This window comes from Pseudophryne corroboree, chromosome 4 (genome assembly GCF_028390025.1).
Source record: "Pseudophryne corroboree isolate aPseCor3 chromosome 4, aPseCor3.hap2, whole genome shotgun sequence".
In the NCBI taxonomy this organism is placed as follows: Eukaryota; Metazoa; Chordata; class Amphibia; order Anura; family Myobatrachidae; genus Pseudophryne; species Pseudophryne corroboree.
This window is the reverse complement of record NC_086447.1, coordinates 417,403,825-417,417,234: the sequence shown is the minus strand read 5'-3', so window position 1 is coordinate 417,417,234 and position 13,410 is coordinate 417,403,825. Positions and strand designations below refer to the sequence as shown.

The window sequence follows — 13,410 nt, the reverse complement described above, 5'->3', positions numbered from 1 at the left end:
ACTGTCTACCATAACATGGTCGATTATTCAAACGGATACCCTCTTGGCCTTGGGGAGCCCACAGGTGTCCACTGCTTCTATTAGATTTCAGCAAATCCAGTTATTTATATTACACAGAACCTATTTAACTCCTGTGCGCATATTAAAATTTGGAGGTCGAGCCACTGATATAGGGGCCTAATTCAGAGTTCATCGCAGCAGCAAATTTGTTAGCAGTTGGGCAAAACCATTTGCACTGCAGGAGGGGCAGTTATAACATGTGCAGAGCCGGACCTAGGCATAGGCAAACTAGGCAATTGCCTAGGGCATCTGGTATGCCTAGGGGCACAAGCACCTTCTGCTGATTAAAATGATATGCGGCATGCCTATATTCTGTGTGTAGCATTTTGTACGCAGATACAGCCACAGTCGCACACAGTATATAGGCATGCCGCATATCATTTTAATCAGCAGAAGCTGTTTGTGCATCCTAGCCACATAGCAATGCAAATAAGATGCATTTTCATAAAAAATAGGCACCCGACGTTAGCAGAGCTGCCTGTTGACTCACGCCAGGAACTATATGTGTCATTATGTGTATAAGGGCATTAATAATGTGTAACATATGTGTAAGGAGCACTATGTGTGTCATTGTGTGTATAAGGGCACTAATAATGTGCAGCATATGTGTAGGGGACATTATGTGTGTCATTATGTGTATAAGGGCATTAACAATGCACGGCATCTGTGTAAGGGTAATTATGTGTATAAGGGCATTAATAAGGGTTGGCATAATGTGTAAGGTGCATTATGTTAATAAGGACATTAATAATGTGTGTCATATGTGTAAGGGGCATTACTGTGTGGTATTATGTGTATAAATACATTACCAATGTGTGGCATTATGTGTATAAGGTGCTCTACTGTGTGGTGTAACCTATAGAAAGGGCATTACTGTGTGGTCTAATGTGAATAAAGAGCAATATGGTGTAGTGTAATGTGAATAAGGAGCAATTCAGTATGAAGTTATGTGAATGAGGGGCACTACTGTGAGGAGTAACGTATATAAGGTAAATTGGTACTACTGTGTGATGTAATGTGAATAAGGGACGCTATCGTATGATAAATTGTGAATAAAGTTGCAGTACTGTGAGGCATAATTTGAATTGCCATCAAAACACTGCAAAAACACATACCTTTTTGGGCTGTGTACCGAATGTACTTATTGTTCTTATTTAAATTACAGGGGGTAGAAAAAAAAAAAAGGACTGCTACGGCTGGGGGGTGATGGTGCTGGGAAAGGGGTGCAGGGTCAGAGGCGGAACTAGCGGTGGTGCTAGGGGGCACCAGCCAAAATCTTGCCTAGGGCATCATATTGGTTAGGGCCGGCTCTGAACATGTGCAGAGAGAGTCAGATTTGGGTGGGGTGTGTTCAAACTGAAATCTAAATTGCAGTGTAAAAATAAAGCAGCCAGTATTTACCCTGCACAGAAACAATATAACCCACCCAAATCTAACTCTCTCTGCAAATGTTGTATCTGTCACACCTGCAGTACACCTGAGCCCTCATTCCGAGTTGTTCGCTCGCTAGCTGCTTTTAACAGCATTGCACACGCTAGGCCCCCGCCCTCTGGGAGTGTATCTTAGCATAGCAGAATAGCGAACGAAAGATTAGCAGAATTGCTACTAAATAATTCTTTGCAGTTTCTGAGTAGCTCCAGAGCTACTCCTAGATTGCGATCACCTCAGTCCGTTTAGTTCCTGGTTTGACGTCACAAACATGCCCTGCGTTCGGCCAGCCACTCCCCCGTTTCTCCAGCCACTCCCGCTTTTTTCCCTGACACGCCAGCGTTTTTTAGCACACTCCCGGAAAATGCTCAGTTACCACCCAGAAACGCCCCTTTCCTGTCAATCATTCACCGATCAGCAGTGCGACTGAAAAGCGCCACAGGAACACCAGCAAAACTGCTAAGTTTTTAGTTAAATAACTAAGCGCATGCGCGCTGCGTACCATGCGCATGCGCATTTAGCAGCAAATCGCAGCATATTGAAAATCGGCAACGAGCGAACAACTCGGAATGACCACCCTGGTTTTGCCCAGCTGCTAACAAATTTGCTGCTGTGATCAACTCTGAATTACCCCCTATGTCCTAACTGCCAGAACTCTAAAGGGACCTTTTGGCACCTCCTGTAGGTAAACCTGCATGTCCATAGATTCTGGGGTAGGGTGCTACAGGTAATTTCTAAGACTGGTATTGCCCTGTCTACTCTCACACCAGTGGCATGCCCGCTTAGAATTTTGGCTAAAGATGCTTTTGATCGGTACACTAAGCAATATGTTCTCTGGGGGTCATTCCGAGTTGATCGCTAGCTGCCGTTGTTCGCAGCATAGCGATCAGGCTAAAAAGCGGCATTTCTGCGCATGCGTATGGGCCGCTGTACGCACGCGCAAAGTAATTTTACAGAAATCTATGCAGTTTTACACAAGGTCGAGCGATGCTTTTCAGTCGCTCTGCAGATCGTTGAGTGATTGACAGGAAAGGGGCGTTTCTGGGTGGTAACTGAGCGGTTTCCGGGAGTGTGCTAAAAAACGCAGGCGTGCCAGGTAAAAACGCAGGCGTGCCTTTGGAAACGGGGGAGTGGCTGGCCAAACGCAGGGCGTGTTTGTGACGTCAAAGCAGGAACTAAACAGACTGAAATGATCGCAGGGTAGGAGTAGGTTTGGAGCTACTCAGAAACGGCATGAAAATTTTTCCCAGCAGTTCTGCTAACCTTTCGTCCGCACTTCTGCTAAGCTAAGATACACTCCCAGAAGACGGCGGCTTAGCTTGTGCACTGCTGCTAAAAGCAGCTAGCGAGCGATCAACTCGGAATGAGGGCCCCTGTACATTAGCCAAGGTTTGCATAGAACTAACATGGATGGCTACTTCTGGTACTAAGGGGGTAATTCTGAGTTGATCGCAGCAGCAAGTTTGTTAGCAATTGGGCAAAACCATGTGCACTGCGGGGGGGGGGGGGGCAGATATAACATTTGCAGAGAGAGTTAGATTTGGGTGGGCTATTTCGTTTCTGTGCAGGGTGAATACTGGCTGCTTTATTTTTACACTGCAAGTTAGATTTCAGTTTGAACACTCCCCACCCAAATCTAAATCTAATTCTAAATATATATATATATATATATATATACTGTAGCTTGGGTGCTTGCAGATACCTTTTATGCTGTGGCTGCTTGGGACCCCTGGGTTGCTATCTCATGTATCCATACATCCTTGTACCCAAGGCCTGCGCTATGGTGTTCGACGCCCGCCTGCAAACTATAAATTTGTGTCCTCTAGTACTTTACAAAGGAACAGTGCGCGCCAAAGTCGTGCGCTGGAACAAAGGGGTGTGGTTTCACAAGGAAGGGATATGGCCACACAATAATACCCCCATTTCAAGTTACGCCACACAGTATCACAATCTTATTTATATTGCACCACACGTAGTGCCCTTGATTCATGTTACAACACATAGTAGTGCCCCTTATTTATGTTACGCTACACAGCAGTACCCCTTACACGTAATGCCCACAGTAATAGTGCCACTTACACACATAATGCCCACAGTAGTAGTGCTGCTTGCACATATAATGCCCACAGTAGTAGTGCTGCTTACACACATAATGCCCACAGTAGTAACGCCGCTTATACATATAATGGCCACAGTAGTAGCGCCGCTTACACACATACTGCCCACAGTATGGTGCCGCTTACACACATAATGACCGCAGTAGTAATGCTGCTGACACACATAATGCCTACAGTAGTAGTGGCGAATAAATGTATAATGCCCACAGTAGTAGTGCCCCTTATGCATAATGCCCATAGTAGCAGCGCTGCTTATACACATAATAAACAGTAATAGAGCTGCTTACACACATAATGCCAACAGTAGTAGCGAGGCTTATACACATACTGCCAACAGTATTAGCGCCCCTTATACATAATGCTCAGAGTAGTAGTGCCACTGGTTCACTTTACAGCATTTGGGGCCATGCTTATCTGCCTGTCATCCTGCAATCAGTTTCTGCCTTGTACTCCTGGCCTAGTAGGCAGGCAGCAACAGCAGCAGGCTGGCTGGGTGACCAGACTCCTCTGCCCTTCTCATGGCCATAAGCAGGGAGGTAGGTTTGCTCCCACAGCCTGCCATAGTCAGTCGCTGATGGGTGCCAGAAGTTGGCAGGGCGCCTGCTACAATGTATGTGAAACTCTAGCAGTGTGCCCAGCTTCACCTGTCTGCAGCTCTCTATCATATGCCTGGCCCAGACTGGATCCACCTCCTGTCCTGGGCCCTGCAAGGAGAGAGGTCAGCGTGCAGAGAAGAGTGCTGCCACCTGCAATGAAATTTCACACTACTGGCTAACAGCCCTCAGCCACACAATAATCCTCAAAAAGTAGGTTAAAAGTGCACGTCGACATTAGCTTAAAATATATATGTTGTGTGTGTGTGTGGTGTGTGGGTAATTACAGTAGGTATCTAGTATATAAGGGGTTTGTGTGGGGGGATGATAGGTATATAGTATATAAGCTGTGTGTGTAGGGGTGATAGATATATTGTATATAAGAGGTGTGTGGAGGTTTATAGATATATAGTGTATAAGGGGTGTGTGGGGGTGATAGATATACAGTATATAAGGGGAGTGTGTGGGGGTAATAGGTATATAGTATATAACGAGTGTGTGTGGGGGGTGACAGGTATATAGTATATAAGCTGTGTGTGTAGGGGGTGATAGATATATAGTATAGAAGAGGCGTGTGGGGGTTGATAGGTATATAGTGTATAAGGGGTGTGTGGGGGGTGATAGGTATACAGTAAATAAGGGGTGTGTGTGGGGGTAATAGGTATACAGTATATAAGGGGTGTGTGTTGGGGTAATAGGTATATAGTATATAAGGAGTGTGTGTGTGGGGGTGATAGATATATAGTATATAAGAGGCGTGTGGGGGTTGATAGGTATATAGTGTATAAGGGGTGTGTGGGGGGTGATAGCTATACAGTATATAAGGGGTGTGTGTGGGGGTAATAGGTATATATTATATAAGGAGCGTGTGTGGGGGTGATAGGTATATAGTATATAAGCTGTGTGTGTGTGGGGGTGATAAGTATGTAGTATATAAGTGGGGTGTGGAGGGTGATAGGTATATAGTGTATAAGGGGTGTGTGGGGGTAATAGGTATATAGTATATAAGGGGTGTGGGGATGATAGGTATATACACTGCTCAAAAAAATAAAGGGAACACTTAAACAACACAATGTAACTCCAAGTCAATCACACTTCTGTGAAATCAAACGGTCCACTTAGGAAGCAAAACTGATTAACAATCAATTTCACATGCTGTTGTGCAAATGGAATAGACAACAGGTGGAAATTAAAGGCAATTAGCAAGACACCCCCAATAAAGGAGTTGTTCTGCAGGTGGTGACCACAGACCACTTCTCAGCTCCTATGCTTTCTGGCTGATGTTTTGGTCACTTTTGAAAGCTAATGGTGCTTTCACTCTAGTGGTAGCATGAGACGAAGTCTACAACCCACACAAGTGGCTCAGGTAGTGCAGCTCATCCAGGATGGCACATCAATGCGAGCTGTGGCAAGAAGGTTTGCTGTGTCTGTCAGCGTAGTGTCCAGAGCATGGAGGCGCTACCAGGAGACAGGCCAGTACATCAGGAGGAGACCGTAGGAGGGCAACAACCCAGCAGCAGGACTGCTACCTCCGCCTTTGTGCAAGGAGGAACAGGAGGAGCACTGCCAGAGCCCTGAAAAATGACCTCCAGCAAGCCACAAATGTGCATGTGTCTACTCAAACGAGCAGAAACAGACTCCATGAGGGTGGTATGAGGGCCTGACGTCCACAGGTGGGGGTTGTGCTTACAGCCCAACACCGTGCAGGACGTTTGGCATTTGCCAGAGAACACCAAGATTGGCAAATTCGCCACTGGCGCCCTGTGCTCTTCACAGATGAAAGCAGGTTCTCACTGAGCACATGTGACAGACGTGACAGAGTCTGGAGACGCCAAGGAGAACGTTCTGCTGCCTGCAACATCCTCCAGCATGACCGGTTTGTCAGTGGGTCAGTAATGGTGTGGGGTGGCATTTCTTTGGGGGGCCGCACAGCCCTCCATGTGCTCGCCAGAGGTAGCCTGACTGCCATTAGGTACTGAGATGAGATCCTCAGACCCCTTGTGAGACCATATGCTGGTGCGGTTGGCCCTGGGTTCCTCCTAATGCAAGACAATGCTAGACCTCATGTGGCTGGAGTGTGTCAGCAGTTCCTGCAAGACGAAGGCATTGATGCTATGGACTGGCCCGCCCGTTCCCCAGACCTGAATCCAATTGAGCACATCTGGGACATCATGTCTCGCTCCATCCACCAACGCCACGTTGCACCACAGACTGTCCAGGAGTTGGCGGATGCTTTAGTCCAGGTCTGGGAGGAGATCCCTCAGGAGACCATCCGCCACCTCATCGGGAGCATGCCCAGGCGTTGTAGGGAGGTCAAAAAGGCACGTGGAGGCCACACACACTACTGAGCCTCATTTTGACTTGTTTTAAGGACATTACATCAAAGTTGGATCAGCCTGTAGTGTGTTTTTCCACTTTAATTTTGAGTGTGACTCCAAATCCAGACCTCCATGGGTTAATAAATTTGATTTCCATTGATAATTTTTGTGTGATTTTGTTGTCAGCACATTCAACTATGTATAGAACAAAGTATTTAATAAGAATATTTCATTCATTCAGATCTAGGATGTGTTATTTTAGTGTTCCCTTTATTTTTTTGCGCAGTGTAGTATATAAGGGTTGTGTGTGGGGGGTGATACTATAGGTATATCGTATCTTAGGGGTGTGTGGGTTGGGGTGATAGACATTTACTGTATGTATATAAGGGGTGCTAGGGGGTGATAGGTATATATCATATAAGGGGTGTGTGGACGGTTATAGGCATTTATGTTCTTATAACAAACCCTCACTGAGCTTTATCTACAGTACGTCAGATTGCCCATTACAGGTCAGTTATGCCCATTCAGCCATAATTGTTGATGCGCTTTAAATGCATACAAGCTTGGTTGACATATATCTGTTGCTGTGCACAGGTAGAAAAGCCAAGGTCACTTGCATGCATTTGCCCACCAGGATAAAAGTAGCCAGTCAGCCCCTGATAATGCCCACAGTAGTGCCACTTACACACGTAATGGCCACAGCAGTGCCACCTATACACAAAATGCCCACAGTAGTAGTGCTGTTTATACATATAATGACCACAGTATTATCACCCCTTACACATAATGCCCACAGTATTATCACCCCTTACACATAATGCCCACAGTAATAGGCCCCTCATCCTTTCCCTCTGTCATACAGCAGCCCTGGTCCCATGTAGTACTGCCCCCTCATTCCTGTGTAGCTCCACCCCCGTTTTAGGCCCTGATCACTGATGCTTTCATGAGGGTGGACACTAAATTCAAGCTGCCAGCGCTGCTGCTATCATACAGTTTTACAGGTGCAGAGGCAGCCAGCAGCAACAACGGACATCAGCAGTGTTGCATAGTAGGAAGAGTACCGCTCCAGCATGGCGCTTCCCTGCTCTGCGTCCCTTTGCTGATTGGGTTGTGCCAGCCCTCTTTTTACGTATTTTCCCATTATTATATCTATTTGATAATCCTTTGGAGCGATATCTGTTTTCTTTGTCTATATGTACTGTGTTATATGTACTTTCCTTTTCTGGAAATATATTTGATGTGCAGTACGGATTTTGTAATGGTTAGCATTACTGCCTCACAGCACTAAAGGTGCATACACACGGTGAGATTTTGACTATCTCCAATTTTGACTTTATGATTACCCCTGAACTCCCTGAGCCCTGAACCACCGAAATTGACTAAGTGCCAATTTTGACTATACTGTGTACTAAATTGTACACAATATAGGGGTCATTCCAACCTGATCGCACGTTGCTGTTTTTCACAGCGCAGCGATCAGGTCACTACAGTGCATGCATATGCACCGCAATGCGCAGGCGCATTGCATGGGAACAAAGCGGATCATTGCTGGGTGATGGATTGTACGAATAATCCATTCGCACAGCCGATCGCAAGGAGATTGACAGAAAGAAGGCGTCAATTCCGAGACCTGACAGGCTGAAGTGATCGCAGCGGCTGAATAAGTTCAGACCTACTCAGAAACTGCACAAACTGTTGTACTGCTCGGCTGCACAAGCATTCGCACACTTGCACAGCTAAAATACACTCTCCTGTGGGCGGCCACTATGCGTTCGCACAGCTGCTATAAACAGCTACCGAGCAATCAACTCGGAATGACCCCCATAGTCGAGATTGACTTGCCTGAACAGTCTATCTTTTCTTGCGATACCAACCCCACGGGAGCGCGCATCGGTATCGCAAGCTGTGTACACATGGGGGGTGATTCCGAGTTGTTCGCTCGCTAGCAGATTTTAGCAGCATTGCACACGCTAGGCCGCCGCCCTCTGGGAGTGTATCTTAGCTTAGCAGAATTGCGAACGAAAGATTAGCAGAATTGCGAATAGAAAATTCTTAGCAGTTTCTGAGTAGCGCCTCCAGACCTACTCACAGATTGCGATCAGCTCAGTCCGTTTCGTTCCTGGTTTGACGTCACAAACACACCCTGCGTTCGGCCAGCCACTCCCCCGTGACCCCAGACACTCCCACGTTTTATCCTGGCACGCCTGCGTTTTTCCGCACACTCCCAGAAAACGGCCAGTTTCCGCCCAGAAACACCCACTTCCTGTCAATCACACTCCGATCACTTCAACAATGAAAATTCTTCGTTCGGACGTGAGTAATTCTACTAAGTTTTGTGCTAAAATACTTAGTGTATGCGCACTGTGTACCATGCGCATGCGCATTTTTGCCTTAATCGCTCCGTTGCGAAAATCGGCAACGAGCGATCAACTCGGAATGACCCCCATGGTGCGATTTGCACTAACTTTACTTATGATTGTGACTAAATCATAAGGTTACATCGTACCGTGCACCTTAAGATCATGGGCTCAGTTTCCACCACGGACCCAACTGTGTGGAGTTTGTATATTCTCCATGTGCTTGTGTGGGTTTCATCTGGGTACTTCCTCCCGCAATTATTTATTTATTTATTAATAGTTTCTTATATAGCGCACAATTGGAAATAACAATGATATAACAAAACTGGGTAATAACAAACAGTCATAGAGGTAGGACGGCCCTGCTCGCAAGCGTACAAACTATAGGGAAATAGGCATGGATACACAAGGAGGGTGGTCTTCAGTATGCCAAATGTCGGGATCCTGGCGCACATTATACCGGCGCCGGAATCCCGACACCTGGCATACCGACAGCTATTCTCCCTCGTGGGGGTCCACGACCCCCCTGGAGGGAGAATAAAATAGTGTGGCGCGCGTATCACGCCACCGTGCCCACAGCGTGGCGAGCGCAGCGAGCCCGCAAGGTGCTCCTTAGCGCTCGCCACGCTGTCGGTATGCCGGCGGTTGGGCTTCCGGCGCCGGTATGCTGGTCGCCGGGAGCCCGAGCGCCGGCATATCGTACTACACCCCACAATGATAGGTGCTATCTATTGCATAGTTGTCCACCAGATTGCAAAGGTTCTTGGTGGGCTGTATGATATGGTCATACAGCAATGATGAACCGGGGTCAAGAGGAAGAATGAGAAGACATGTGAGGATATGTGTGAACTGTGCAGAGTGGATGCAATTTGATAGGCAGGTTTATGAAAGTTATGTGGGTGGTTCTGGAATTTGATACGCTTGCCTGAAGAGATGAGTTTTCAGGGAACGCTTGAAGGTTTGGAGGCTAGAGGAGAGTCTTATTGTGCGTGGTAGGGCATCCCACAGAGTGAGTGCAGCCCGATGAAAGTCCTGCAGTCGTGAGTGGGAGCGAGTAATGAGTGTGGATGAGAGACGTAGATCTTGTGAAGAGCGAAGAGGTCGGGTTGGGAGATATTTTGAGATAAGTGAAGTGATGAATGTTGGTGTAGTTTGGTTAATGGCCTTGTGTGTGAGTAAAAGTATTTTATATTGAATATGGTACAATACAGGTAACCAATGGCAATAAGCAAACCAAAAATATACTGGTATTTTTTGGATTGCTTATTACAGTATGTTTATTACAGTATGTATTTCTTTGTCTTATGTTATGTTTTTCTTATTGTTTTTCTTTATGTGTTTTTAAAAACCAATCAAAAAATACTCAATAAAAAAAGACTATTGTAATAATACTTAACCATCAAATTGTGATTCTATATAGCATTTTTAGGGGTGTGGATCAGTAGATCGACACTGTCTAGGTCGACAATGTTTAGGTCAACCACTATAGGTCGACAGTCACTAGGTCGACAGGGTTGGAAGGTCGACAGGGTCTCTAGGTCGACATGTGCTAGGTCGACAGGTCAAAAGGTCGACATTATGGTCGACGTGATTTTTTTTTATTTTTTTTTTGTCGTTTTCTTCCTAGAGTGACCAGGAACCCCAATTAGTGCACCGTATCCCCTCGCATGGCTCACTTCGCTCACCATGCTTCGGGCAAGGTGCCTCGCTCCGCTATCGCTTCGCTCGGCACAGATTACCGTTCCAATCGTAGTCCACGTGGATCGTTAAGTATGAAAAAGTTCAAAAAAAAACAAAAAAAAAACACATGTCGACCTTTTCACCTGTCGACCTAGAAACCCTGTCGACCTAGTGACTGTCAACCTATAGTGGTCGACCTAAACATTGTCAACCTAGACAGTGTCGATCTTCAGACCGGATCCCCATTTTTAGATGTAAATATCAAATGATCAAAACTGGAATTTGTATACATGAAACAATGTAACATTAATTGATGTATTTATCTCCACCTAGGAATGCCAGATTTTCTTAAGATGTATCACAGGAAAATAATCCACATAAACAAAAATGTACTAACAAGATTTCCTACATCCTACTACTTTGCATAATATGCAAATATTATATGCAATTGTTACACAACAGGAAACAATATACAGTTTTATGCAATAGTTCACTGTTTAGGTACAGTGGGCGAAATGTAATAGGGAGTGAGTTATTGTTCGAATGTAAACTCGCACCTACTCATTGCGAGTTCAGTGTGAGTTTGTTCCAAAACTCACACTATGTAATAGGGTGCAAGTTGGAGGGTGGCTGGCATGCGAAACTATGAGAGTTTAATTGCAGGTAAACTCGCACCTAGGGGGTGATTCCGAGTTGTTCGCTCGCTAGCTGCTTTTAGCAGCATTGCACACGCTAGGCCGCCGCCCTCTGGGAGTGTATCTTAGCTTAGCAGAATTGCGAACAAAAGATTAGCAGAATAGCGAATGGAAATTTCTTAGCAGTTTCTGAGTAGCTTGAGACTTACTCACAAATAGCGATCAGTTCAGTCAGTTTCGTTCCTGGTTCGACTTCACACACACACCCAGCGTTCGGCAAGCCACTCCCCCGTTTCTCCAGACACGCCTGCGTTTTTCCGCACACTCCCAGAAAACGGCCAGTTTCTGCCCAGAAACACCCACTTCCTGTCAATCACACTCCGATCACTTCAACGATGAAAAATCTTCGTTCGGACGTGAGTAAATCTACTAAGTTTTGTGCTAAAATACTAACCGCATGCGCATTTTTGCCTTAATCGCTCCGTTGCGAAAATCGGCAACGAGCGAACAACTCGGAATGACCCCCCTTGTGAAGCGAGTTTCATTACAATTTGCGAGTTTGACAGAAGCCTGAACAGATCAAAAAGATCCATACAGGTCTCTGTGTGTAAAAGTAATGAAATAGTTAAAATAGTGGGGGAAAAAATGCTGTGGTTCTAAGTATATGGGGAACAAAATGAGTAGGGTTCCCCTGTATTTTTAGAACCAGCACTGGACTTTACTAGCAGGGTGGTAATGCTGCAGCAAGACAACATGGTTTATTGGTACCCCCGGCCAAAGCATTCTCCACACTAACTAGTCACTCCAGCAATGAGATTCCTCAGAAAGTGGGCACCCTCCAGAGCTCCTCAGGGATAGGGTGTAGCCTCAGCCTGAGGCTAACCCTGCCACTCCTGGGAGGTGGGTACCGAGTTGCTAGTTTTCAGTCAAACTTAGCGTTAAATAATATTAGGGTAGATGCCTCAGAGAGTGATAAAGTGGAGAGAGATAAAGTACCATCCAATAAGCTTCTGCCGTGTTACAGAATGTTTGAAAAATTAGTTAGGATTGATTAGTAGTTTATCTCTCTCCACTTTATCACTCTGCAAAGCTTAGTACATCTGCTCCATTGTCTTTAACAGGAGGACTACACGTCTTAGCAACCCTCCCCCACATGCTGGTACTTGAAGGAATATAAGTGCCAGCATGCGGGGCATTTTAGGGCCTGCTGGTACCTTTAGTCGCCCTGTAATATAAATATTAAAATAACAACATTGCACACACACCGTAGACAGTAAAACTGTACTACATACACTCACATATACTCACCTTGTTCCTGGCATGGTTGGTCCTCTTCCCCAGTACATGGATTGGGGGGGGGGAAGTCAGGTACTGTTGTGCAGATCGGTCCTCTTTTCTATGTGGGAATCCAGGAGTTAAAAAACAAACCGAGTGGCCTGCTCTGGCTAGTGGCGGAACCCCCATGAGTTCTGACATTTGCAGAGCCACCAGCCAATCAGCAGAGGCTACCACGGAAACAGGCCACTGATTGGCTGTGAGTTGTATGACTGTCAATCAACAGCAGCCTGACTCCAAATCCTCGGGCCCAATAAATTCCTGTCACGATCCGGGTATCTGGACGCCATTACCTGCCGTTTAGGTGTCTTCTGAGACTGGCCCAGCGTTCCAAATCCAGATCTCATCTGTGTCAACACTCTGCACATCCCTCCTGTCATTCTGAGACACTACCACAGCGGCGCCATGTTTGAATCCAACATGGCGTCTCCCATCCTCCGCGGCCTCCGCCGCCGTTACTGTGTTATTTCTGCAGGTTCTCAGAATCATGTATCATGCCTGCCGCGGCCTCTGCTGCCCTCCAAGTGTCTCAGCATATAATTGTCATCTGGCGTCTCCTGTCCTCCGCGGCCGGCGCCGCCATTATCATTATGTTAGCACATTTCATTTCAAACCAGTTTTCCCTCCAGGTTCCAGCATGGGCGCAGCCATGTTGGATTTGATCACATGCTCCAATTCCTCCAATCCACCGTTGCTGGAATCTGCATAATTGCCTAGCCAATGCCTGCATAGCAGCAGGTATAAGTATCCTGTGTCTAGGCCAGATAGATGTCAGTTCTTTGAATGTCATACCTTGTTCCAGTCTCTTTCGCCTGTGGTTTGTTTCTCCAGGTTCCAGCTCCTGTCTTCAGCATCCACAAAGAGACCCGCACCTGCTTTCCATCCTG

The 13,410-nt window shown here is 46.2% G+C and overlaps 1 protein-coding gene across 1 annotated transcript in view; it reads right to left on the bottom strand.

The window, feature by feature from the left end:
• Positions 1-12,728, bottom strand: part of LOC134909676 (CD109 antigen-like) — a 303,785-nt gene extending 291,057 nt beyond the window's left edge. Inside the window, exon 1 of the mRNA XM_063916819.1 lies at positions 12,497-12,728. Coding sequence (XP_063772889.1) covers positions 12,497-12,534 — 38 coding nt within the window. The 5' untranslated portion in view covers positions 12,535-12,728. The remainder of the gene's footprint in view (positions 1-12,496) is intronic.
• Between the last annotated feature and the right edge of the window lie 682 nt (positions 12,729-13,410).